Source organism: Saccopteryx leptura, chromosome 4, assembly GCF_036850995.1.
Source record: "Saccopteryx leptura isolate mSacLep1 chromosome 4, mSacLep1_pri_phased_curated, whole genome shotgun sequence".
Taxonomy (NCBI): domain Eukaryota; kingdom Metazoa; phylum Chordata; class Mammalia; order Chiroptera; family Emballonuridae; genus Saccopteryx; species Saccopteryx leptura.
The window spans coordinates 106,699,235-106,725,236 of NC_089506.1; the positions used below are offsets into that span (position 1 = coordinate 106,699,235).

Here is a 26,002-nt window from a genome sequence, read left to right on the forward strand (position 1 = left end):
TCAGGGCACTGTTCGTTCCCACAGTCGCTCTCGAAGCAGCCACTGCCCTTTGGGATTTTCTGCCTCGAAGTAGTCCTCCCCGGGAGACGCTGGTGGCTCCAGCGCAAAGAGCTCCGCATCCCACTCCATGTCTTCTCTGGAGAAGTTGAAGAGGATCCGTCTGGAGCTCCCCAGGCTGGAAGGGAGGAAGGCGGTGGAGGGGTTAAGCTTGGATGGCCAGCTGCACAGGGAAAGGCTGCTCTGATTTAGCCCTCTGCTGGAGACCACTAGACACTCCCCCAGTGCTGGGCCTTGTGGAGCACAAAGCGGTGTTGTCATGGGCATTATGGATGGACCTCAGCTGGACCTCGAGCTGGGCTTGAAGGAGAAGGGTGGGTGATGGGTCTGGGGCACCGTTTTAACATGTCCAGCACATGGTTCATTACTATGGGAGGAAAATGCTATTTAGAAAACCCTGAATCCCTCAGAGTTGTATTTATCTCTTGGAGAAACAAAGAGAAACAGGAGGATAAGCCTACCTGGGCCTTTCTGTTGTAGACGGGGAGAATCCCCCTGGGTGGCCTGGGTTGACCAAGGCAAGAGAGCACGTACTTCTCTGAATGAGGAGGTCACAGGAATTTGGGGCTAGAGATGGTCACCTGTCTTGGGAAAGAAGGATCTGGAGAGAGAGAGGGGCCAGGAAATGGTGGCAAGATGGCAAGAAGGGTCCAGCCAGCAAGAAGTTCTCTATCTGAGCCTTCCTAAGGCAAGGGCATTCTACTAGGTTTGATGTTGGTTCTTAATTGGTGCTATGTCCTCCTCAACCCCAAACTGTTCCTTAGAGGGTTTTTTTTGTTGTTGTTTTTTTTGTATTTTTCTGAAGCTGGAAACGGGGAGAGACAGTCAGACAGACTCCCGCATGTGCCCGACCGGGATCCACCCGGCATGCCCACCAGGGGGCGATGCTCTGCCCCTCCAGGGCGTCGCTCTGTTGCAACCAGAGCCACTCTAGCGCCTGGGGCAGAGGCCAAGGAGCCATCCCCAGCACCCGGGCCATCTTTGCTCCAATGGAGCCTTGGCTGCGGGAGGGGAAAAGAGAGACAGAGAGGAAGGAGGGGGGTAGGGGTGGAGAAGCAGATGGGCGCTTCTCCTATGTGCCCTGGCCGGGAATCGAACCCGGGACTTCTGCACGCCAGGCCGACGCTCTACCACTGAGCCAACCAGCCAGGGCCTTCCTTAAAGTTTTTAGCACACAGCATGCCTGCAGCACTTAGGGGAAACAAAGAGAGAAAGTGGCACAAGGCATGAGAGACAAAGTGGGCCAGAGAGAAGGGAAGGGGGTTCGAAGCCGAAGCGACAAGAGTGATGACAGCAGTGAATGAGACTAGTGTATATAATATAAAAATAATTATTTTGACTAAGACTCTGTCCCCAGAATACACAGCAATAATTTTGCGCTTGTGAGATAGGGACTCAAGGCATCTTAAAAAGCCATCTCAAGAATCTGGGGGACATGAGACATCTTGGTGATACTGTGTGACCCAAGCACTTACTCTTTTTTGCAGGCTTTGGGCTTAAATTTCAAGGTGCTGAATGCCCCTTCCACAGCCTTGGGCAAGTAAATGGGGTGCCTCTCAAGTCTTCTCTGAGTGCCAATGGTTCTGCGCTCCATGCTCCTTCGAAATTGGCCGTCTGTCGTGTGTACAGTGTGCACCGCTCTGTCCTCAAAGTGCCGGCGTGGCACCCGCAGGATCCAGTTGGAGTGCAGGCTGTGCTCCCGGGAGCTCGTGGCCACTGGAAAAGAGAAGCAGGGGCCCCAGAAAGGAGAACTCACCATCAGGAGGAGCAGAAAACAATGGAGAGAGTGGACATGGCTGAGAACTTACAACAAATGCATATACACAGCACCAAATTCCTAGACAGGACTGGAGAGCCAAGCAAAGGGACTGTTTGACTGCAATCATGGTCCAGGAATACAGCAGGAAGTTGTGTCAATTAAAAGTAAGAACACAGGCCTATATTTACTTACTTGGAAAGATGCACATGATGTACTGTAAATTTTTAAGCGAGAAGATGACAAAATAGCAAAGAGATCCTTTTTTTGTTTTTAAAATTTTAAGTGAATCTGTGTATCTGTTTTTAAACCTTTTTGAAAAAACATACATCAAAATGTTGAGAGTGGCCCTGGCCGGTTGGCTCAGTGGTAGAGCATTGGACCAGCATGTGGATGTCCCGGGTTCGATTCCTGGGCAGGGCACACAGGAGAAGCGCCCATCTGCTTCTCCACCCTTCCCTCTCTCCTATCTCCCTATCTCTCTCCTCCCTTCCCACAGCCAAGGCTTCATTGGAGCAAAGTTGGCCCGGGCGCTGAAGATGGCTCCATGGCCTCCGCCTCAGGCACTAGAATGGCTCTGGCTGCAATGAAGCAACACCCCAGATGGGTAGAGCATTGCCCCCTGGTGGGCATGCCAAGTGGATACCAGTCAGGCTTATGTGGGAGTCTATCTCTCTGCCTCCCTGCTTCTCACTTCAGAAATATACAAAATAAATAAATTAATTAAAAATGTTGACAGTGACTATTATTATTCCCTGGATGGATCATGTTCTTTACTTTTTCCTTCAGGTTTTGGTGTCGTTTGATTCCTTTGATTTACAATGGCGATATGATACTGTTGCAATCAGAGGAAAACCATAATGTCACTTGCAAACAGTTATAACTGTGAAGATGACAGAAGATGACACTTGCATCCTCAGTGGGTCTTGTTGTCCTCTCACCAGTGCCCTGCATCACTGGGCTCGGGTCCTAGGGAGGGGGCTGCTCTGTCGGGGACTGAGGGTTTGGGTGGAGAGGAGCACAGGCAGCTGCCCTGCAGGCTCGGAGAGCAGGAGTAACCCGTGACATTCCGCAATTCTGCAGAACCCAGTGAGAAGAGAAGTCTCAGAGTAAGGGCAATCAGGGCCAGAAAACAACAAACAACAAGAATATAATCTTCTGATCATTAGATAAAATACTCAAGAACTATTTAATATTGGTACCAAAAGCTGTTACCTCAGTCATCTCTGAATAAAATCACCATTAATTACATCAAGAGGGGCAAGTCAAAGATGAAGAAAACTGACAGTTGAGTAATGGAATTTAAAATTGGCCTCTACTCACCTCTACTCACAAACATGGCTGAATTCTTTTCCCTCCATCAGGAGAGTCGCGACACCCAGACAAGGAGAAAACCACTGCCCCCAGCCCTCACCTCACGCCCTCTGGCTATCCATGCTGGGCCTGGGCAACCGCCCTGGTCCTCTCTTGCCCTGCACATCCTCCCAGAGTGGTGACTCATGAAGGCCACAGAGGGAATGCTGGGGGAAGCAGTGCAGAGGGATGACAAAATGGGTGACGACTTGCAACAGGGGCAAGCTGCTCAGGTATGGTAAGAAGCTATATTTTAAAATACAGTTCGTGGCCCTGGCTGATCAGCTCAGTGGATAGAGCATTGGCCCAGCATCCTGTGTTCGATCTCCAGTCAGGGCACACATGAGAAGTGACCAGGGCTTGGTTGATTCGAGCAGCGGCTCCAGAAGGGTGTTGAGGGGTGGATCCCGGTCGAGGGCACATGCAGGAATCTGTCTCCCTTCCTCTCACTTAAAAAAGTAATAATAAATTAAGAAAAAAAATATATAGTTTGTCCTTTTTTCTTCTTTTTTTCAAAGTCGTAGTAAAATACAAATCACATAAAATTTACCACCTTAACCATGTTTAAATGGACAGTTTAGTAGTGCTGAGTATATTTGCAGTGTTAAGTGACAGATCTCCGCAACTCTTTCATCCTGTAAAACTGAAACTCTATGCCCATTTAACACCTCCCCATCTAATGTCTTCTTTCAATCATTTCTCTATGGTTTTGCCTCTTGGAGTCTCACAAGAGTTTCACCCTGTCTCAGCGGTGGCAATGGACGTCAGGAAAGAAGTTTTATCCAAATATGGGTTGACGGGGCAGGCTGAGGCAGTGGCAGCAGAGACAACTAAAGCAGGGAACCCCCAAGAGAAGAGCAGGCTCTGGCGTACAGATGTGAGTTTCCCTGTAATCGGGAGGTGGGATTCCCGAGACCCCATTTCTAAGTGCGCTCCAGAGACCGCAACCCCCCCACCTTCTGCCCCCAGGAATGGCACTCACCATCGAAGTCCACGTCTTCATTCGGGGGTTCCATCTCAGCGGCCCGCGGCCGTTTCTCTGTATCCAGCTCTGCAATGATGGAGTCAAAGAAGGCCATGGCTTCGGCCACATCCGCGCTGAACTGCGAGTATTTCTTGGGGGTTGCTTTCTGTTACGGGTAAAGGGGAGCAGAGAGAGAGGCCTGAACCAACCTGATAGCGCCCTCACACCAGTCAGCCGTGACTGCCAAAAAGAATGAAATGTTGCTGAAACTAAATGTATGCCAAGTTCTAGATCTGCAGAGTTTAAAAGGTAAATTTGGGTAAGTGCTCCGTGTAAGGAAAATAGATACTCCACGTCTACATTGCTATGGGTCAGTGGATTACCAATTATCTCAAGAGAAAGGATAAAAAGATCTGCCTCTCTCTTAGTCAAGGATGGTTGTTGACCACTAGGCAAAATACTTAGTATTTCTTGCCCTTTTTTGTTCCCTGCTGATAAACACCCAAATAGGCGATTAAACTGTTCCTCACAGGAGGAAAGAAACACAAGGTATGTTAGAAGACTCCCTAAAAGTTGTCAGTGCCTAAACCGGGAAAACTTACACTCAAGTCATGGAATAAATTGAAGAGAAAGTAGTATGATTGTTTGAAAAATGTAATAAGTAATAAACTATTGTATATAGTTAATAGAAATCTACTGAGTGCCCAACTAGGTTCTGGGCTCTGTCCTGATTCGTTCTCCTTATCATCTACACAGGAGCCCACCAAGAGCCACAAGGGACTGACATCCTGGTAGACCTCAGTGGAGAACTCACCGTGAGAGGCACAGAATCAATGCATGAACTAATAAAAAGTTCTCTGAGGAACTCAAGAAATAAGAGAATTCAGAAGGGACAATATGTGTTAAGCTGGGCTATTCTGAGCATATGCAAAGGAGTAGAATTCTTTTATTTTAGGTGGGCGTTTTGAAAGTAGGATAGTATTAAAAATAAATATGATTTTATTACAGACTGGCACATTAGGAAATGAATGTACAAGATTTTGGTGAAATGTATGCATTTTGTACTATTAGAAAAATTTTTGGATCAAGAGTTTGTTGTGTTTGTTTGTTTGTTTTACAGAAAATATTAAAGAACCACAACATACATCTGAATCTTTTTTGTTAAAAGTTGGAAACTATTCAAATGTGGTTATCCCTCCCCCTTCAAAAAGCCTACTAAAATGAAAGCAAAGAGTGCAGAAAGTAGAAACCCCAAGGTCAAAAAGAGCAAGAGAGGCTATCAGTGAAAGATGGATTTCCAAAAAGCTCTGTCAGTTGGACAGCAGCAGAAGGGTAATTGGTGTAACAGAGCAGAGGGATTGTCCTCTCAGAGCATCGTGGGTGGGAAGAGCTGCTGAGGAAAGAAACATTTTATATCTTAGAAACTAAAAATACTCCAGACTTGACAACACCAGACACACTAAGGGTTGGGAGTAGGATGCAGGACTAATAAAGGACTGGTTGAAAGTCTATATGAGCACAGCAATCCAGGCCACCATGCATTCTCCTTGGAGTCAGGTAACAGGGGAGCTCATAAATATAGGCAAGTCAATATTCTTTTATCTTCCCTGTGTCTTTTCTTTCTGACCCCACTGCCTTGGATGTCTCATCTGGCTGACTCCTATTCATCTATCAGGACTTGGCTGATAGAAATCAGCAATCCCACTTCTGGGTATTTATCCAAAGAAACCCACTAATTCGAAAGAACATGCACACCCCTAGGTTCATTAGAGCATTATTTACAATAGCCAAGATATGGAAACAGTCCAAGTGCCCATCAGTAGGTGAGTGAATAAAAAAGCTTGGTACGTATATACAATGGAATACTATTTGGCCATAAAAAGAATAAAAACCTTACCATTTATGAGAACATAGATGGACCCAGACGGTATTTATGCAAATTGAAATAAATCAATCAGAGAAAGACAAGTACCATATGATTTCACTCATATGTAAAATCTAAAGAAAAATATAAATAAACAAAACAGAAACAGACACATAAATACAGAGAACAGACTGATGGCTGCCAGAGATGAGAAGGGTTGGGGACTAGGGGAGAAAGATGAAGGGACTGAGAGGTCCAGACTGGCAGTTACAAAGTAGTTACAGGGGTGTAAAGTACAGCATAGAGAATACAGTCAATAATATGGTAATAACTACCTATGGTGCCAGTTGGTAACAGAACTCTTGGGAGGAACATTCTGTAAAGCATATGACTGTCTTACCACTATGCTGTACACCTGAAATTAATTAAAATAAAACTGAATGTAAAAAAAAAGAAAGGAAGGAAGGAGAAAGAAAGAAAGAAAGAAAGAAAGAAAGAAAGAAAGAAAGAAAGAAAGAAAGAAAGAAAGAAAGAAAGAAACTTGACTGAGATACCTTCTTCTCCAGGAAGATCGCCTTCTCCTAATTCAATTCTCACACATACCATTTTAGAGATTTCTTTTTGTGAAGTGGAAGAGAGAGAAACAAACAATGAAAAAAGCTACCAATCTGGACTGAGCCCCAAAGAAAGTATGAATACTATTTAAGAGGAATGCCAGGTCCATAGGTTTTTGCATCTCAGAATTCATCTCCTCATGGAGAGTATGTGTCTTAATTCTCCAGTAGCAATGGCCAGCAGTGTTCGGCTTACTGCAAGAGTCTATGTCTTGCATGTGGGCATCACATTCTTTTTCATCTGGGCCACCCTACATCTGATGCAAGCCACTCATTCCTTAACAGCTCCAGGAAGTAGACTTTAGCAATCAGTTAAGAGCAGCCCAAAGCAGTTGTTTTCAGTTAGAAGGGTTTAGAAGAGCCCTTTGATCAAAGAGTTGGAAAATAGTGAGCACACTACCATTAGTTACGTTAACATGAGTCCTTTGCCATAGCCTCTTATGAATCTCCCGAACCTCCTCAAGTATTATCCTCCAAGAATAATATTTACAAATTAAAGAAACAAACTGTTGGGCAGATAAGATATATTATGCTCACTTTGTTAAAAATGGTGCTGCCCATGTGGATGGTCATCGCCTAGATCCCTGGTCAGCAGACTGCGGCTCATGAGTCATATGCGGCTCTCTGGCCCCTTAAGTGTGGCTCTTCCACAAAATACCATGTGCGGGCACTACCTCGATAAGAAAAGTACCTACCTATATAGTTTAAGTTTAAAAAATTTGGCTCTCAAAAGAAATTTCAATCATTGTACTGTTGATATTTGACTCTGTTGACTAATGAGTTTGCTGACCACTGGTAGGTAATAATATTAATTGCCTTCATGCTTGGGAAGAGGTGTGGTTATGCTAATATGTGTTGGAGAGGGCTTTCGCACCAAAAGGTTTTAAAACAAGACACTAGGAGGCCATTTTGGGAAGAGTGATCACGTTTTTGTGGAAAGGAACAGCCCAGGCTGGAGCAGGGCAGGGAGGCCACGTGGAGGAGGGGCCAAAATGGCGGAATGAGGGAAGGGGAAGCCAGTTCATGAAGGAGAAAGAGATGGGGAACAGAGGTGAATAAGACTGGTAAAGTGGAAGCCTTTGATTCTAGGAAAACTCGGATAGTCAGTGACTTTGGGAGCTCTGAATGGAAAAGGAAGTGTTTTCCACTGTGTATATATTCTTACCCGCCAGGTGCGAGCTAGGATTAAAAAAAAAAGAAAAGAATCACCAGTTTTCAGCTCTGTTAATTCTTTACCATCTGTCCGAATCAAACCTGAACCTGTGTTGGCCAGGCAGCTTTAATGGCGGCCGCGGTTACTGGCTTTACACAAACCACTAGCATAAACACCACCACTTTAACCACTGAACTCTGTCCATCAAAACTGGTGGACAGAGTCTCTTTCAGCTGCACACTCATTAGTTACTGCAAATATTCAAACATGCTGATTGTTTTCAAGCTTTAGGACTCAAGAATCACATCCCAAGAACTTGTAAAACTCAACACCAGGAAGACAAACAATCCAATCAAAAAATGGGCAAAAGAAATGAATAGACACTTCTCCAAAGAGGACACACAGATGGCCAATAGGCATATGAAACAATGCTCAACATCACTAATCATCAGAGAAATGCAAATTAAAACCACAATGAGATATCACCTCACACCAGTCAGAATGGCGCTCATCAATAAAACAACACAGAATAAGTAAGTGCTGGCGAGAATGTGGTGAAAAGGGAACCCTCCTGCACTGCTGGTGGGAATGCAGACTGGTGCAGCCACTGTAAAAAACAGTATGAAGATTCCTCAAAAAATTAAAAATCGAATTGCCTTTTGACCCAGCTATCCCCCTTTTAGGAATATACCCTAAGACACTGTTCCAAAAGGAGAAATACACCCCCATGTTTATGGCAGCATTGTTCACAATAGCGAAGATCTGGAAACAGCCCAAGTGTCCATCAGTGGACAAGTGGATTAAAAGCTTTGGTACATATATACTATGGAATACTACTCAGCCATAAGAAATGATGATATTGGATAATTTACAACAACATGGATGGACTTTGATAACATTATACTGAGTAAAATAAGTAAATCAGAAAAAACTAAGAACTGTATGATTCCATACATAGATGGGACATAAAAATGAGACTCAGAGACATGGACAAAAGTGTAGTGGTTATAGGGGTGGGGGGTACAAAGAAAACCAGATAGAAGGTGATGGAAGACAATTTGACTTTGGGTGATGGGTATGCAACATAATCAAATGTCAAAATAACCTGGAGATGTTTTCTCTGAACATATGTACACTGATTTATCAATGTCACCCCATTAAAATTAATAATAAAAAAATAAAAATTAAAAAATAAAAAGGCAGCCCACAGATGGGAGAAAATATTTTCAAATCATATATCTGAAATGAGAAATGTACCTATAATAAAAAATTCTTAGGACTCCATAGTGAAAAGACAACCCAATTTAAACATGGGAGAAGAATTTGAATAGACATTTCTTCACAAAAGAACTTGCATAATGACCAATAAGTACATGAAAAGATGCTCAAAATCATTAATTATTAGAGAAATAGAAATCAAAACTACAATAAAATACTATTTCACATCTACCGAAAAGTTATAATAAAAAAAGACAGATGATTTATGTTTGTGTGAAACTGAAGAAATTAGAACCCTCATACATTGCTGGTGGAAATGTAAAATGGTGCAGACACTTTGAAAAACAATTTGGCAATTCTTCAAAAGGCAAATGTAGAGTTAGTTGCCACATAACCCAGTAATTCCACTCCTAAGTGTATATATACCCAGGAGAAACGAAAACAGACATCCACACAAAGATTGATATATTAATGCTTATAGCAGCATTATTTGTAATAGCTAAAGAACTAGAACAACCCAAATGTTTGTCAACTGCTGAATGGATAGACAAAATATGATACATCCATACGATGGAATGTTACATGGCAATAGAAAGGAATGAAGTACTGACACATGCTACAACATGACAAACCTTGAAAACATGTTAAGTGAAAGAAGCCAGACACAAAAGACCACATATTGTATGTTTTCATTCATGTGAAATTTTCAGAATGGGCAAATACATATACAGAAGGTAGATTAGTAACTGCTTAGGGCCAGCATTGGAGGGTTAGAAGGAAACAGAAACTGACTATTAATAGGCATGAGATTTTTTTATTAAGGGGAAAAAAAACTGTCTGAAATTAGATTGTGGTAATGGGTGTTCACCTCATGAATATACTAAAAAACATTGAATTGTATACTTAAATGGGTGAAATATGTGATATGTAACTTATAACTCAATAAAGCTCTTTTTGAGAAAAAAAAAATGAATCACATCCCTCACTGTACCTTGCCCTTTTTGCTGTGCTCAGCAGAGACTGCCTTCCTGAGACACTGGCAAGTCCCTTAGACAACACGAAGAGTCCCATTCTCTAGGTCCCATTTCCAGGGTTTCTACTGAGTCATTCCATACATTGCATTATAAGACTTGTTTCTGTTAAGAGCTTTTAGATCCTGATGTGGCTGGAGAACAAGACATTGGTACACTCTGGTGACATTATTTGTGGATGAACCACAAGTCTCATCATAAAGGAGGGCTTTCCCTCACCCCTTACCCCAATTACCCTCATCAGATCTCCCCAAACCCCTCATGCAATGAGGTAGGGACATAAATAAATGTTAATGAGTAAGCAATTTGCTCTCCTCCTTACTTAGCCGTGCCTTTCTTCCCTATAAATGAAAGTCCAGCCTCTGGCCAAGTCTAAGAGCCAGGCCTGAGAGGCAGTGAGGGGATGCCTCCCGCTCTACCCTGTCAGGGCAATTCTGTGACAGTCCAGCCCCATTCCAGGCAGGCATCAGAATCTCCTGGCGGGCTATTAAGAATATCTACACCTGGCCCTTTCCCTGACCAACTACTTCAGATAATCAAGTGATTCTAATGCACAGCAGGTAACAACCACCACCCTGTAGAGAAGGGGCATGGGGGAGGGACCCAGGGCTGAGTCTAGCTTTTTCAGCCTTCCCACAGCTTCCATGGGCCTCTCTCACCTCTACAAGGACATTCTCTTGATCGATGCTCACAGAGACCACTAGCACATGGGCTACATCAGCTGAGGCTCAAGGGTCAGGGCTCAGGCTCATACCACTGGAAAATCTACTTTACAAACAGGTGGTAGTATACAATGGGACATCAGTCATCAACAGCCCTGGGTGAGATAAAAATAATCCTTTCCCCTGAACTCAGAACTCCAGATAAAAGGGGATTGCTTCCCTCTCAAACTTGACTTTTTTCTAGCCCCGCGCGTTGTAATGCACGTAGCGCAGTCTGCACCCTCCCGCACCCGGTCAGGCCTGAGTTTCAGGGGCTCATGTTCCAGGCCGTCAGCTCTACAGCGGACCTGGGGAGGAGGCGCTTCCTGTGAGCATCTGCATTGCGTGGCGACTCCGCCCCAGTCTGCCTTTCACATTTCACCTCCACCCGCATTAGGGTTATCATTTTCCAAGCCTCCCCATCCTACCCCTTCACCCCAGGCCTGGATCTCAGATTACTTTGCCCTGATGGAAACCTTTGCATTTTTCCAATCCAAACCCCATTGTACTTCTAATTTTAATTTCTGAGTCCGCCCAGGGCAGTTTATGATCTTTTTCTGCGTTTCCAATCAGCTGCCATCCTGCTGGTTCACCTGCCCTCTGGGCACCTGGCCTTCTCCACCTGCTCGCTTTCTTCTGGCATCTGTCAGTATTTGCTTGCATGAGATTTAAATTCTACAAAATAAACTTCCAGTTGTAAAGAGCAATATTGTTTTAGAGGTTAGGGTAGTAGGGAGGGGACAGTCTAAGCCCACTCAAAGCCAAGAGGACCACCACTAAACACCTAGCCTCCTTCTCACCACTCCTTAGCAACCCTCCTCACCTTTTCAGAGGGCCGACTCACTCATTGCAGCGAACAGTGGTGGGCCCCTCTCCTCATGCTCACATCCTGCCTGTGTGAGCAGTCACCACAGCGCATGGTACTATACCCTCGTAACTCCCAGCAGACCAGTGTCCTTAAACTCTTGTTTGAGATAGCTCTGGCAAATACAACTCACAGAAAAAACTGTCTATTGATAAATGCTCACCACCAGCCCCTGCATGCATGAGACAGGTTGTACAACATACACGATTCTAACATTCTTGGTTGTAATTCTACCTCTTTCTCCTCTAAGGAAACTCAACACACCAGTCTGGTCCAGGCAGTGGTGTTGCAACTGCAGCTTTAGACTGTGGTATGGGCTGCTTTGGGGGCAATGGATTATCTTTTCATCTGTGAATGTCAAGCACCTATATTTGGGTGGCTGGTATGGAATAATAACTATTTGTTGAGAGAATGAATGTATACTGTACACATGCTATTACCTAATGTTTATATTCTCCAACCGGTTTGCATGTTGCTAATGTTTACTCTTGGATTTAGTTTGGAAAATTTTGAGAATTCTGTACTCCTTATCTTTATGGAATACTGATAATAATCTCTTGAACGAATAATACCTGGAAATCTAAATGCCAATATAATTGAGATAAAATGTCCAGGATCAAGTGTAGAGTCAGTCTAGAATGGAGAGATCACTTTCCTTTGTATCATTCAGCTGGGTGACATTAAAGGCAAAATAGCGCAAATATATCTACAAGGAATTTAGTATCATTAAAAGAAGCTTTTAATAAAAGAATAAATCTTAAGAGCTCTGACTAATTCATCCACTTTGCCTTCTGCCATCCTCACCATAGATATTCAACAAATATTTACCTAATCCTTTTCATATTAGAGCACCTAAGGAAATGCGCTCCCATAACTGAATAAGAGTTTGTGAAAAAAGAATGAGAGTTTATGAAACAAGAAGTATAGATATGAGAAATAACTTGGAAAAAGATATAATTATGGGAAAAAATATATAACTATGTAAATTTTAAAACATATATACAAATAGCCACATACAAATTTTCAATAGATAAGCTAAATGGTAGACTGGCCAGAACTGAGGGAAAAAAATCAGTGAAGCAAATAATAGAGCTTAAAAAAATCACGTCAAAAAGATAAAAAGAAGAAAGTTTGTCACAACTTAGCCTTGGTATTACCTATCATATCTAAACATTATAATAATTTTGGAAGCACATCTTCTATCTTTGGCATTAGAGGTTCTAGACTTAACAGGATAATAAATTTGGTCCTTTTTCTCCCAGCTTTATAACCTTAAGGTCATTATTTATTTATTTATTTTGCTAGCACCTGGTAACTCCTCATCTTAAATATCATTTAAATGGCCATTTCACTTTAACAAAACACCGAGTGAAAATATTTTTATCATATTTATCAAACTGTTAAAAGCCAAACTGATAGAATTGAATTAACATCTTTGAAATCTTCACATCCAATAAGTTTAACATCCAATGAGAGAAAGGATGGATTTGTTCATAAATAATATTGGAAAACTTTGCTATTTGGGAAAAATTCAATTTGAATTCTCACTTCTCACTACATGTCAAAATAAATTGTTGATTAATGGAAGAATTGGAGTTTTCTCATGAAACTATTAAAAATGGAGAAAAATGGAACATATGCATCTGACCTTGAGGCACAGAAGAACTTCCTAAGCATAAGCGTAATAGTAAACTATCAAAGGTGAAAAGTGAAATATTTGACTACATAAAAATCAGTAGTATTTCTAAAACAGATAATGTCAAATAAAGTTAAAAGATACATGACAACTTAGAGAAAATATTTTTAACAGGCATGGCAGACAATGTATTGATATCATTAATATAAGAACATTTCATATAAGTAAATAATAAATCTTTAATAGAGCCAAAAAATTTATAAAGACATAAATGAACAACCCATTAAATAAGAAATACCACATTGTAGTGATAAAATAAAAGGATCATTCTTTGCTTGAGTAATAATAAAAATATACATAAAATAATGCAGTTCATCTGTTACAACAATCAACTTTTAAATTAATGATAATACATGGTGTGACAAAGAGCAACAAGAAGAGCTTCTCATTTGTGACAAATGGATGGACCCTGAGAACATCATGCTAAAGACGTAAGTCCAATGGAAAAGTCAAGAACCATATGATATCACTGATATGTGGGATGTAAAACTGCAAGCTGCAAATGAATGAACAGTACAAATAAACAAAAACTCAGACAACAGTATGGTGATTTCCAGAGGGAATGGGGGTGTGGAGGTCAAAAAGTGTAAAGGGTGTCAAATATATGGTAAGAAGAAAATCTGACTTTGGGTGGTGAACATACAATGCAATATGCAGATGATGTATTATAGAATTGTACATTTGAAACCTATATAATTTTAACAACCAATGTCACCCCAATAACTATAATTTTTTAAAAATGTAGAAAAGAAGGGTTTTCTAACTCACTGTTGATAAAAGAGTAAATTATAAAATGTTTCTGAAAGCAGTATGAATAAAACTCTTTTAAAATAAGTGACCTATAATTCTTGACCCATTAATCACTCTTTAAGATTCACTGCTAAAAGTGACTTATAGAGTAAGATGAATGTGTTTATAATTTTTAACAACTGTTTAAAGACTCTAAGTTATTACATATTTTCCATTAAAACTTGAGTTTTCAAAAACTAGTTAATGAGATGGGAAAGAACCAACAATATATAATATTAACTAAAAAAAGAGATTGTAACAAGTACCGTATTTCCCCATGTATAAGAAGAACCTTAATTATGAGGCCCAAAATTTGAAAAAAATGTATTACATAAAGTTATTGAACTCAAGTTTTATTAATCGTAAAATTCATACAAGTCCTCATCAATGTCAAAATTCCCATCCATTAGCTTGTCCTCATCTGTGTCTGATGACAAATCACTATCTTCATATATTGCCTCATCCTCAGTTCCATCTATGGCATTTGAAATGCCACACTTCTTAAATGACTTGACAACATTCTCAATCTTGATATTATCCCATGTGCAAACTTTTTCACCCAGGTACAAACTTCTCCTATAGTTGGTTTCTTCATTCTTTCTGCTGGTGTCAAATTGTCCCCAGAAGACTTCATCCATTGGTTCTATTCATCTCTCATGGCAGCTTTGAAGGGTTTGTTAATGCTGACATCAAGCGATTGGAGCTGGGATGTCAAGCCTCCAGGTATGATGGCAAGTTTTGTTTTTGCTCTGCAGCAATCTTCTTTGTGTTTTTTGTTATGTGTGCCCTGAACTGATCAAGCACCATAGGGCAAGTTTTCACAAGAGCCCATCTGGGTTCCTTCTCCACATGTTCTCAAATCAGATCTTCATCCCATCCTGATCCACCCAACCCTTGTCATGAACATGGACAATCACTCCTCAAGAAATGTCTTCTTTTAGCATTGTTTTGCATTTGAAAATTAGCATAAGAGGCAGCTTAGTTCCATCAGCACAACAAGCTAGCACAGTTATATAATGGCTCTTTTCATGTCTGCTTGTCTTCACAGTTACAGTTTCAACCCCCTTCTTATCAACAGTTCTGTTACTTGGGACATCAAATTGAAGGGGACTTCATCCATATTTGCAATCTGTTCCAACTCAAACTTATGTGTCTTCCAACATTGAATGACAAAATGATGAACTTCAAGGACCTTTTCTTATAGCTTTTAGGCATCTTTTGGGCAAGTCTGATACATGTACGCATGCTTAGTCCATTCTGTTTCATGAACCGGAAGCACCAATTTGTGTCCTCCTTTGAAATCAGTAACTTCTTTTTCATCAGCAATTCTTCTTGCCTCATGCTGAACCATCTTTGTGGACACAGGAATTCCAATTACCCTTCGCTCTTCAATCTTTATCTTTAATTCCCTCTCTAAATCAGGCCATTTTGCTGACTTGCCTCTCCTGGCCTTCTTCTGCCGTGGTGTTTTCAGTACGGTTTCTTCTTCCCGTAGCCAGTCTTGGATTGATTTCTCAGTTGGAGGAGGACCACACTTTCATTCAGCAGCACTATTTCCATTCACTTTGCGAACTGAATCACTTTTAACTTGAATTCAGCACTGTACGAAAATATTTTCAGAGCCATTTCTGGGCAGAACGGGGCAAAACGTAACTTACAGTAATATATAGGTAACAAGTGCAAAACAATGAATGCAAAGACAACAAGTCCGAAAAAGCAGGAAATGCAAGTAAAAAAACTACAACAATGAATGCAAAAACAAGCACAAAAAAGCGGGAAATGCAAGTAAAAAAAACTACAAGCACTGTATAAGACGCACCCAGTTTTTAGACCCCAGATTTTTTGAAAAGGGGTGCGTCTTATATATGGGGAAACCTAGTATATGGCATGAACCAAACGTAGTCAATTTATACATATACATACATTAGGGTTGCCAAATTTAGCAAATAAAAATATCAAATGACAATTAAATTTCAATTTCACATAAACGATGAATACATTTTTAGTATAAATATATACTGAAATATTGCATGGACATTTTTACAGTAAAAAAAAAATCTGTCTGAAATTCAATTTTAAATGATCATCTTTATTTTATCTGGCAACCCTAATATACATATATGCAAAAATACAGGAAATAGTGATTGAAAGAGAATATACATTTTTGAGTTAAGTGTCTGTTCAAAAGATACATGGATAACAAATAAGCACCTGACAAGCTGCTCGGCATCATTAGTTATTAAGGAAATGCCACTAACATACCCACTGGAATGGCTAAAGTTAAAGCAGCTGATCATACCAGACCAATATCAGATGTGAAGCGATTGGAATTCTCATACACTGCCTTAGCTGTGTAAAATGGTACAACCAATTTGAAAAACAGTCTGGCAGTTCCTTAAAAAGTTAAACACACACATGCCATATGACCCAGCCATTTCTCTTTTAAAAGAATGAAAATACAAAAATTTTACACACATTTTCTTGGCAGCTTATTTGGAATAGCCCCAAACTGGAAACCTGAACGTCCATCAACTAGTGAGTGGAGAAGCAAAAGGAATGAACTACTGATACATGCGACAGGATGGATGAATCTCAGAATAGCAGTGCTGAGTGAAAAGGCCAGAAACAAGAAAGAGCACATAACTTAGGATTCCTCTTACATGAAAGTCTAGAAAATGCAAAGTCATCTCTAGTGACACAGGTAGGTTCAGTTGCCTGGGGACGGGGTGGAGGTTGAGGGAGGGAAAGCAGGATTATAAGGGGAAGGAAGGAAGCTTTAGGGGTTAGGAAGTGTTCATTATCCTGATAGCGGTGCTGGTTTCAGGGCTGTGTCATATGCCAAAGCTTATCAAATTATTCACTTAAATATATTTTATACATTTATAGTGGTTATCTCTACAGAGTTCTAAATTATTTTTACTTTCTCTGTATACTTTTCTATATTCTGCAAATTTCACCTAATGAGGAAATACAACTTTATCATCAGAAAAATTATGTTTACCTAAAAAAGTGTCCTTTTGATGGTGAGCTCTGATCCAATTTACACTGGATGTTTTAATTATTAGGATCTGACTCCACATGAATATACTCAAACTGTATTCTACTCCATTAAAGACAAAAAGTAATTTTTCACTCACTAAAAACCATAGACCTATTATTTTTCTATCAGGAGTCCCCAAACTACGGCCCACGGGCCACATGTGGCCCCCTGAGGCCATTTGTCCGGCCCCCCCGCCGCACTCCCAGAAGGGGCACCTCTTTCATTGGTGGTCAGTGAGAGGAGCACTGTATGTGGCGGCCCTCCAACGGTCTGAGGGACAGTGAACTGGCCCCCTGTGTAAAAAGTTTGGAAACCTCTGTACATCACACTTTTTAAGTTTCTTTCTTCAATTACAGTTGGAGTTTCTCAGATTATTGGTTTATTGAACATCTACTATGTGCCTGGAGCCTTGCTAGAGGTTGGTGATGAAAAAATAAATAAGACTCGATATCAGTAGCAGAAATGACAAATGAACAGACAGTGACAGCTCTCTGTGCGGAGTAGGAGTTTCTGGGTGCTGAGTGCTGAGACAGCGGTCGGACGCTGGAGGAGGGAAACCCACTGGATTAGATTGTGAATGTGAGAAATGGCTTCCTGGGGAAGGCTTTCTCTTCCTCCTGAGAAAGGTAAGAAGTTAACCAGGTGACCAGAACATGATGGAGAGAAAAAAGTGAGGAGGAAGCATTGCAAACAGCGTGTGCCGGAAAGATAGATTGGAAAATATAATTACCCATTTAGCAGCCTGAGAGGGGCTACAGGAATTATATGCTCTGTTATCAATCATTATTATACTGTCTGTCATCTTGTAGAGAGCTCTGCCAAGCATAATGGAATATTCTTTGCAGCTCATATTGAATTTTTACTGCCTTTCAGCTCTGCAAACCAGATACAGGCCACGTGATAGAGACCCCCGCCGCCACCCTATGACTGATGCTCCCAGAACGCCTGCATTTTAATATCAAATGTGTTTGCAGAAAGTCTCCCAATGAATCTGGAAAAATATTTCTCAGCTGTGTAAAACAGATCCAGAACCTACTTCCTTGCCCATGTGCAATTTATAGAGAGATAATTTGGACTCATTTCAGATGAATTGAATTCAGACTCTCCTGTCATAGAGGAGAATGATCTTCTATTGGCTGTTGACATGGTCTTATTTCCTGAAACAGGATTAAGTGGCCTCTATAGAAAATTGATTCTGAAAGCTGACTATTGTCAAGATAAAACTACTTTCAATACAAATCAATCATTTTTGGCAGGTATTCTCCAGAATCCCATTGGTTCTTCTAAAATCATTCTTGTGGTAGGTGAATTTTTTTTTAGTTGAGTCAGGGGGTCGGATGGGAGGGTAGTGCAAGGAAAGGGATAACATTTTGAAATTAGTTCATCCAGGCAGACAAATCAGGAATCTAAGCTGCCCAGAACCAGAGGACTCACAAGAGAATTAATGAAGTTTCTTCTGGTGTGGTACATGATGGGTAACCCCGGCCTCAAAAAGTGTCCAGGCCAAACCATCCGGGCAATTGTCCAGGGAGCACTGCAGCCAACCCAACTGCCTCCTTGGGCCCGTCCTGGCTCCCTGAGGCTCTTGCCTTGTGTAGCCTGTTCTCATAGTAGAATGTTGACTGTTTTCCAGTCACCTGGGCTTAAATAAAGTATGAGGACCTCAGTAAGGACCCCAGATGCCAATGAGCATTTGGTCCAAGTCAGAGCATAATCTAAAACACTTCCTTTTCATGTCCCTCTAATACCCAAACCTATCAGCCATGCCAAGAAAGGGCATTCTGACACACGCTATAACATGGTTGAACCTTGAGAATAACTCAAAGTCTTCCAAAAGATTGAAGAAGAAGCAATACTTCCGAACACATTTTATGAGGCCAACATAACCCTCATACCAAAACCTGGCAAGGATGGCACAAAGAAAGAAAACTACAGACCAATATCTCTAATGAATACAGATGCTAAAATTCTAAACAAAATACTGGCAAACCGAATACAACAACATATTAAAAAAATAATACATCATGATCAAGTGGGATTCATCCCAGAATCTCAAGGATGGTTCAACATACGCAAAACGGTTAACGTAATACACCATATCAACAAAACAAAGAACAAAAACCACATGATCTTATCAATAGATGCAGAAAAGGCTTTTGATAAAATACAACACAATTTTATGTTTAAGACTCTCAACAAAATGGGTATAGAAGGAAAATATCTCAACATGATAAAGGCCATATATGATAAACCATCAGCTAACATCATATTAAATGGCACTAAACTGAAGGCTTTCCCCCTTAAATCAGGAACAAGACAGGGTTGTCCACTCTCTCCACTCTTATTTAACGTAGTGCTAGAAGTTCTGGCCAGAGCAATCAGACAAGACAAAGAAATAAAAAGCATCCATATTGGAAAAGAAGAAGTAAAGGTATCACTTTTTGCTGATGATATGATCCTATACATCGAAAACCCGAAGGACTCCACAAAAAGATTATTAGAAACAATAAACCAATACAGTAAGGTCGCAGGATACAAAATTAACATACAGAAGTCCATAGCCTTTCTCTATGCCAACAATGAAATATTAGAAAACGAACTCAAAAAAATAATCCCCTTCACGATTGCAACAAAAAAAATAAAATACCTAGGAATAAACATAACAAAGAATGTAAAGGACCTATATAATGAAAATTACAAAGCATTGTTAAGGGAAATCGAAAAAGATACAATGAGATGGAAAAATATTCCTTGTTCTTGGATAGGAAGAATAAATATAATCAAAATGGCCATATTACCCAAAGCAATATACAAATTTAATGCAATTCCCATCAAAATTCCTATGAGATTTTTTAAAGAAATGGAACAAAAAATCATCAGATTTATATGGAACTATAAAAAACCCCGAATAGCCAAAACAATCCTAAGGAAAAAGAATGAAGCTGGGGGCATTACAATACCTGACTTTAAACTATATTATAGGGCCACAATAATCAAAACAGCATGGTATTGGCAGAAAAATAGACACTCAGACCAATGGAACAGAATAGAAAGCCCAGAAATAAAACCACATATATATGGTCAAATAATCTTTGATAAAGGGGCCAACAACACACAATGGAGAAAAGAAAGCCTCTTCAACAAATGGTGTTGGGAAAACTGGAAAGCCACATGCAAAAGAATGAAACTCGACTACAGCCTGTCCCCGTGTACTAAAATTAATTCAAAATGGATCAAAGACCTAAATATAAGACCTGAAACAATAAAGTACATAGAAGAAGACATAGGTACTAAACTCATGGACCTGGGTTTTAAAGAACATTTTATGAACTTGACTCCAATGGCAAGAGAAGTGAAGGCAAAGATAAATGAATGGGACTACATCAGAATAAAAAGTTTTTGCTCAGCAAGAGAAACTGATATAAAAATAAACAGACAGCCAACTAAATGGGAAATGATATTTTCAAACAACAGCTCAGATAAGGGCCTAATAACCAAAATTTACAAAGAACTCATAAAACTCAACAACAAACAAACAAACAATCCAATAAAAAAATGGGAAGAAGACATGAATAGACACTTCTCCCAGGAAGAGATACAAATGGCCAACAGATATATGAAAAAATGCTCAGCTTCATTAGTTATTAGGGAAATGCAAATCAAAACTACAATGAGATACCACCTCACCCCTGTTAGATTAGCTATGATCAACAAGACGGGTAATAGCAAATGTTGGAGAGGCTGTGGAGAAAAAGGAACCCTCATTCACTGTTGGTGGGACTGTAAAGTAGTACAACCATTATGGAGGAAAGTATGGTGGTTCCTCAAAAAACTGCAAATAGAACTACCTTATGACCCAGCAATCCCTCTACTGGGTATATACCCCAAAACCTCAGAAACATTGATACGTGAAGACACATGTAGCCCCATGTTCATTGCAGCACTGTTCATAGTGGCCAAGACATGGAAACAACCAAAAAGCCCTTCAATAGAAGACTGGATAAAGAAGATGTGGCACATATACACTATGGAATACTACTCAGCCATAAGAAACGATGACATCAGATCATTTACAGCAAAATGGTGGGATCTTGATAACATTATAAGGAGTGAAATAAGTAAATCAGAAAAAAACAAGAACTACATGATTCCATACATTGGTGGAACATAAAAATGAGACTAAGAGACATGGACAAGAGTGTGGTGGTTACCAGGGGTGGGGGGAGGGAGGACAGGGGGAGAGTTAGGGGGAGGGGGAGGGGCACAGAGAACTAGATAGAGGGTGGCGAAGGACAATCTGACTTTGGGCGAGGGGTATGCAACATAATTTAATGACAAAATAACCTAGACATGTTTTCTTTGAATATATGTACCCTGATTTATTAATGTCATCCCATTACCATTAATAAAAATTTATTTAAAAAAAAAAAAAAAAAGAACCTTGAGAATATTATGCTAAGTGAAAAAAGGCCAATCACAGAAGGACAAATACAGTATGACTCCATTTATATGAGGCTCCTAGAATAGGCAAGTTCATAGATACAGAAAACAGAATAGAGGTCACCAGGGGTCGGGGGGGGGGGAGGTATAGAGATACTGTTTAATGGATACAGACTTTCTGTTTGGGGTGATAAAAAAAAGTTCTGGAAATAGATAGTGGTTAGCTATACTATTGTGTATGTACTTAATGCTACTGTACACTTTGAAATTATTTGAATGGTGAATACAAAAATAAAGTTTAAGTATTTTACTTAAAAGACTACTTTATATTTTAAAAAAGCTAAAAATTGTCAAATCTTTTATGAAAGCATTCTCCTAATTTCTAAATGAAGTAGTTTTAGAGCTTCCATGACCTCTTAAGGAACCTATTTTCTAGTGTACTATAAATATATTACATAAAATTCTAACTATATATACATACATAAAGTCTCAAAAATATATTAAGGTTTAATAGTCTTTAGGATGAATTATTATGGGCTTATATAAATGATAATCTGGAAAAGTTCATGAAAGTCTAGTGTGGTGACCTCTGGTTATTGTCTGACAACAATCTGAAAAGGTATACATTGTTCTTGAAAAGAAATTTATATAAAATCATTCAAAGAAAAGCACTTAATTTCTTAAGAATTCATTAACTGTGATGAACTTTGTTGCCCATAATCTAGAGACACTGAAAAGTGCTCATTTAAGGAGCTATGAAGTGCTATTTTTAAAATGGTCAATTTTATATTATGTTTATTATTTTAACATACACACACACAAACTATGCTAAAATGAGTGATGAAAACATCTGGAATCAGATAGTGGCGATGGTTGCAGAGCTCTGAAAATACTAGAAACCACTCGTCATATATTTTAAAGGGTAAGTTCCGTGGCATGTAAATTAAAGCTGCTATGTAAAAAAGAAAAGACAGACTAGCTGAGAGGAGCGATGCCCACAGGGAGGAGTGAGAAGTGGAAAGTGAGGCAGCCCACAGTCCCTCCCAGCAGCCAGAAGAAATTACCATGAGAACAAGAGGGTGAGGGGCCAAGGCCAGTCTGGTTCCAGTCGTGTCTTTCTGAAATGCTGGGATGAGGGAGGGAAATTGCAGGAAACAATAGGACAACTTTTTACTTTTTACAGGCCTTTTTCTTTCATAGGATAAGCTACATAGTCAGAGGATTTTGACAAAGATCTGGGAAGGCTATGTGGTCCATCCGTGCCACAAGCATGTGAATTCTCCGCTGGACCCAGAGGCAGCAGCAGAAGTACACATCCTTCCCTAGGTCCTCACTAAGACCCGGTGCAATGCTGTGCCCTTGGTTGTCACAGCCGGGGCTCTCAGACAATGCCATCAGAAATCTGTGTGTTGGTGCATTACCTAGCGCTCCCACAAGAGTGATCACCCATGAGGACAGGGACTTCGACTTGCTTACCAGCATCTAGAATAATCCCTAACACATATGCTCAATAAATGTGTTGGTAGATGAAGAATGAGCTAATGATATATGTATTGATTAAATGTTACTGAAATGTCACTGAGAGAATTACCAGTCACATTACATTTGGTTCCCTGTATTCTTTCATATGAGAAATTTTGAAATTTAAAGCTGAGGAAAATAACGCTTTCCTTAAGCAATGGTTATATCTTCCTCTCAGATAGGTAGAATTTTGAAACGAGTCCAGCTCCCTTTTTATTGTAGCTTCCAGGAAGTACAGAGCCAAATATGAAGCTCACATATAGCAGCTAAATTGGCTGCATGATCTGCATAGTCTTTTGGTTTTCTGTTGATTTTTTTTTCTCCTGATTTTCCAACCTCCGTTGCTACTTTATTCTGCTGATGTGTGACTCACTCTGATACTGTGTAGAATGAATTGGGAAGTATGAAAGTATTTCTGTGGGGATCATTTGGAGACACACTATCTATCCATTACCAAGCTCCCAGTGCAGCCGTGCTCACGCTGCTTCCCCAGCTGTTTCCATGAGTGCAAAGATAGGTTGTACAAACTCAACATTTCAATGCTAAGGAGACCAAGAGTAAACGGGGAATAAGAGTTAGCCATGTGAAGAGAAGGTGTCAAGATAGAGGGAATTTTAACTGATGAACTGTGGAGAGGAGAGAGCCTGAAGCATACTTCTCGCCACACTTCTGGTCCAGGTTTCTCCTGGACAGAGACAGCCCAGGCCACGCAACCCGTGTGGGAGCTGCACCTGAGCACAGAGTCCGTGTGGGGCGGGATGCCTCTCCCAGGCCCACATTTGCAGGACGAGGCAATCGCCTCACCTCATCCTGATGTGTATGCTCCTGCATCTGATATACTACACAAGCTCAAACTATGTTTTGCAATTGAAAGGCACCATCAATATATTAACAGAAGTGTGAGTTCTGGCACAATAGAGCCTGGTCCTCTCTCCATCAGCTGCACAGCCTTACCTAAATCACTTCTTGTCTCTGAGCCCCAGTTTTTCCGTCTGAAATGTGGGGCTGATACCCAACCCATTGGGCTTGGAGGATGATTAGAAGTCAGGAATAAATGCTGATTGTTCCTAGTTGTGCCTGGGCTTCACACAGAAACAGGGGAGGTTGGTGTAAAGGAGTCTCCTCTGTCCCTTTGTGATGGCAGAAACGAGCCAGGTGCCCAGGGAAGGAGGGTCGGATGGCCTTGCCCTGTATGTTCTGAAACTCTATGTTCCAGGACAGGACCATTTCAAATACACCATGCTTCCGCCACGTGAATTTTGCACTGTGCTGAAAATTCTAACATTTGTCATCCAAGCCAACTGAGTCTCATCCAAACCAACTGAATCATTTGGTCAATCTAAATGGGTCCCAAATCACAGCTTATGCCCAACAGTGATACGCAATTCCACATATAGGAAATTTTTGTTTGTTTTGATTTTAAAATGTTGCAAAAAATGTTTTTCATTCATTTTTTGTAATTACCTATAATGCTGATAGAAGAACAGATTGTCACAGGCCTGGCCAGGACTCTCCATGGGGGGACCCTGAGGTGCTCCAACACCTAGCCCAGGCTCACCTCAATTCCTCCTTCCATCGGTCCATGGAGGTGCCCTTCCAGGCTCTCAGCATCTCTGGAGGGCTAAGATAACAGACCATTTGGTACCCTGGTGCATCATGTCTTAGATGCACACTATCATTTCAGTGGAACCTATTAAAATGCCTTCCTGGGAGCTGTGAGAAACTATGGGTCTGACCCAGTGGTGGCTTGTAAAATTAATTTAGTGTGTCATGACCAACATTTAAAAATAAACATCAGAATACCAAACAGAGAATAGGAATAAATCTATTTTGTGAAACATTTGTTTGGGTAAACATCTAAAATCTATTTCTTACTGATAGTTTTAAACAAAACAGTTTAAAAGCCACTATCATTCCCCCAAAATAAGAGAGAGAGAGGAGAACTTAGGTTCCGTGGCTAATATTTGTGAGGAGGGAGGGAGAGCTTGCATGAAAACAACAGACTTTTAAGTCTGTGAAGCATCCATAAGTGCCAAATAAGTATCACCACTAGGCTCTGTAGGATCGAGGGGGCTAGGAAAATGACAAAGACAGTTTCAGCTCCATCAAGCGCACCAAGCTCACTGCAATCCACCAAGGGAGAGGGACATGTTCACAACCACAATGGAGTTAGAGATGTGTTTAGACTAACATTTGAGAAGAAAAAAAGGCTGATTCTATAGAGAAGTGTATTCATTGCCTAGGGCTGCTATTACAGAGTACCACAAACTGGGCAGCTTAGACCAACAGAAATTTCTTCTCTCATAGTTCTGGAGGCCAGGAGTCTGAGATCAGGGTGTCAGCAGGGGCAGGCTCTTGTTGGTAGTGCTAAGGAAGGCTGTCCCAGCCCCCTCTCCCAGCTTCTGATAGTTCCGTGGCTTGTGCATGCATGGGTCCCAACTTTCCCTTCTTATGACACCAGTGATGTTGGTATAGGGGCCCATCCTAGTCATTTGCAATCACCCTAACTAATAACATCTGTAATCACCCTTTCTCCAAATAAAGTCACCTTCTGAGGTAGCAGGTGTTACATAACCATATGATTTGGGGGAGACACAATTGGGCACATAGCAGGGGGTCAAGAAAAAAAAATGTGTGCGCCCCAAACCTTGAACATCATTTTCTATCAATGCAGAAGGAAGGAGCTCTCCTGGTCCCCTGTCCCTGCGGTACTCAGAGAGCCAGGCAGGCACAAAGCACTGCGCCAGCCTGGCCTTGCAAGGACACGGAGCCTGCCCCAGTGTTTCTCAGGTATGCCCGTGTACAGCCCTCTCTTCAGCAGCGATGACGGAGAGCCGCTGTCTGAAGGCTGCAGGCTGCACGTCCCAGTTCAGTCAGTGAACACTGGACGACCTGGTGTGCTCCAGGTCCTATCACAGGCAGGGCTTTGCTTCCTTCTCA

At 41.0% G+C, this 26,002-nt stretch overlaps 1 protein-coding gene across 1 annotated transcript in view; it reads right to left on the reverse strand.

Moving 5' to 3' along the window:
- Positions 1–26,002, reverse strand: part of C4H13orf42 (chromosome 4 C13orf42 homolog) — a 28,159-nt gene continuing 2,157 nt past the window's right edge. The window contains exons 2-4 of the mRNA XM_066380734.1: positions 4,149–4,296; positions 1,533–1,773; positions 1–175 (exon numbers count right to left, since the gene is read on the reverse strand). Of these exons, the coding sequence (XP_066236831.1) occupies positions 1–175; positions 1,533–1,773; positions 4,149–4,296 (564 nt within the window). The remainder of the gene's footprint in view (positions 176–1,532; positions 1,774–4,148; positions 4,297–26,002) is intronic.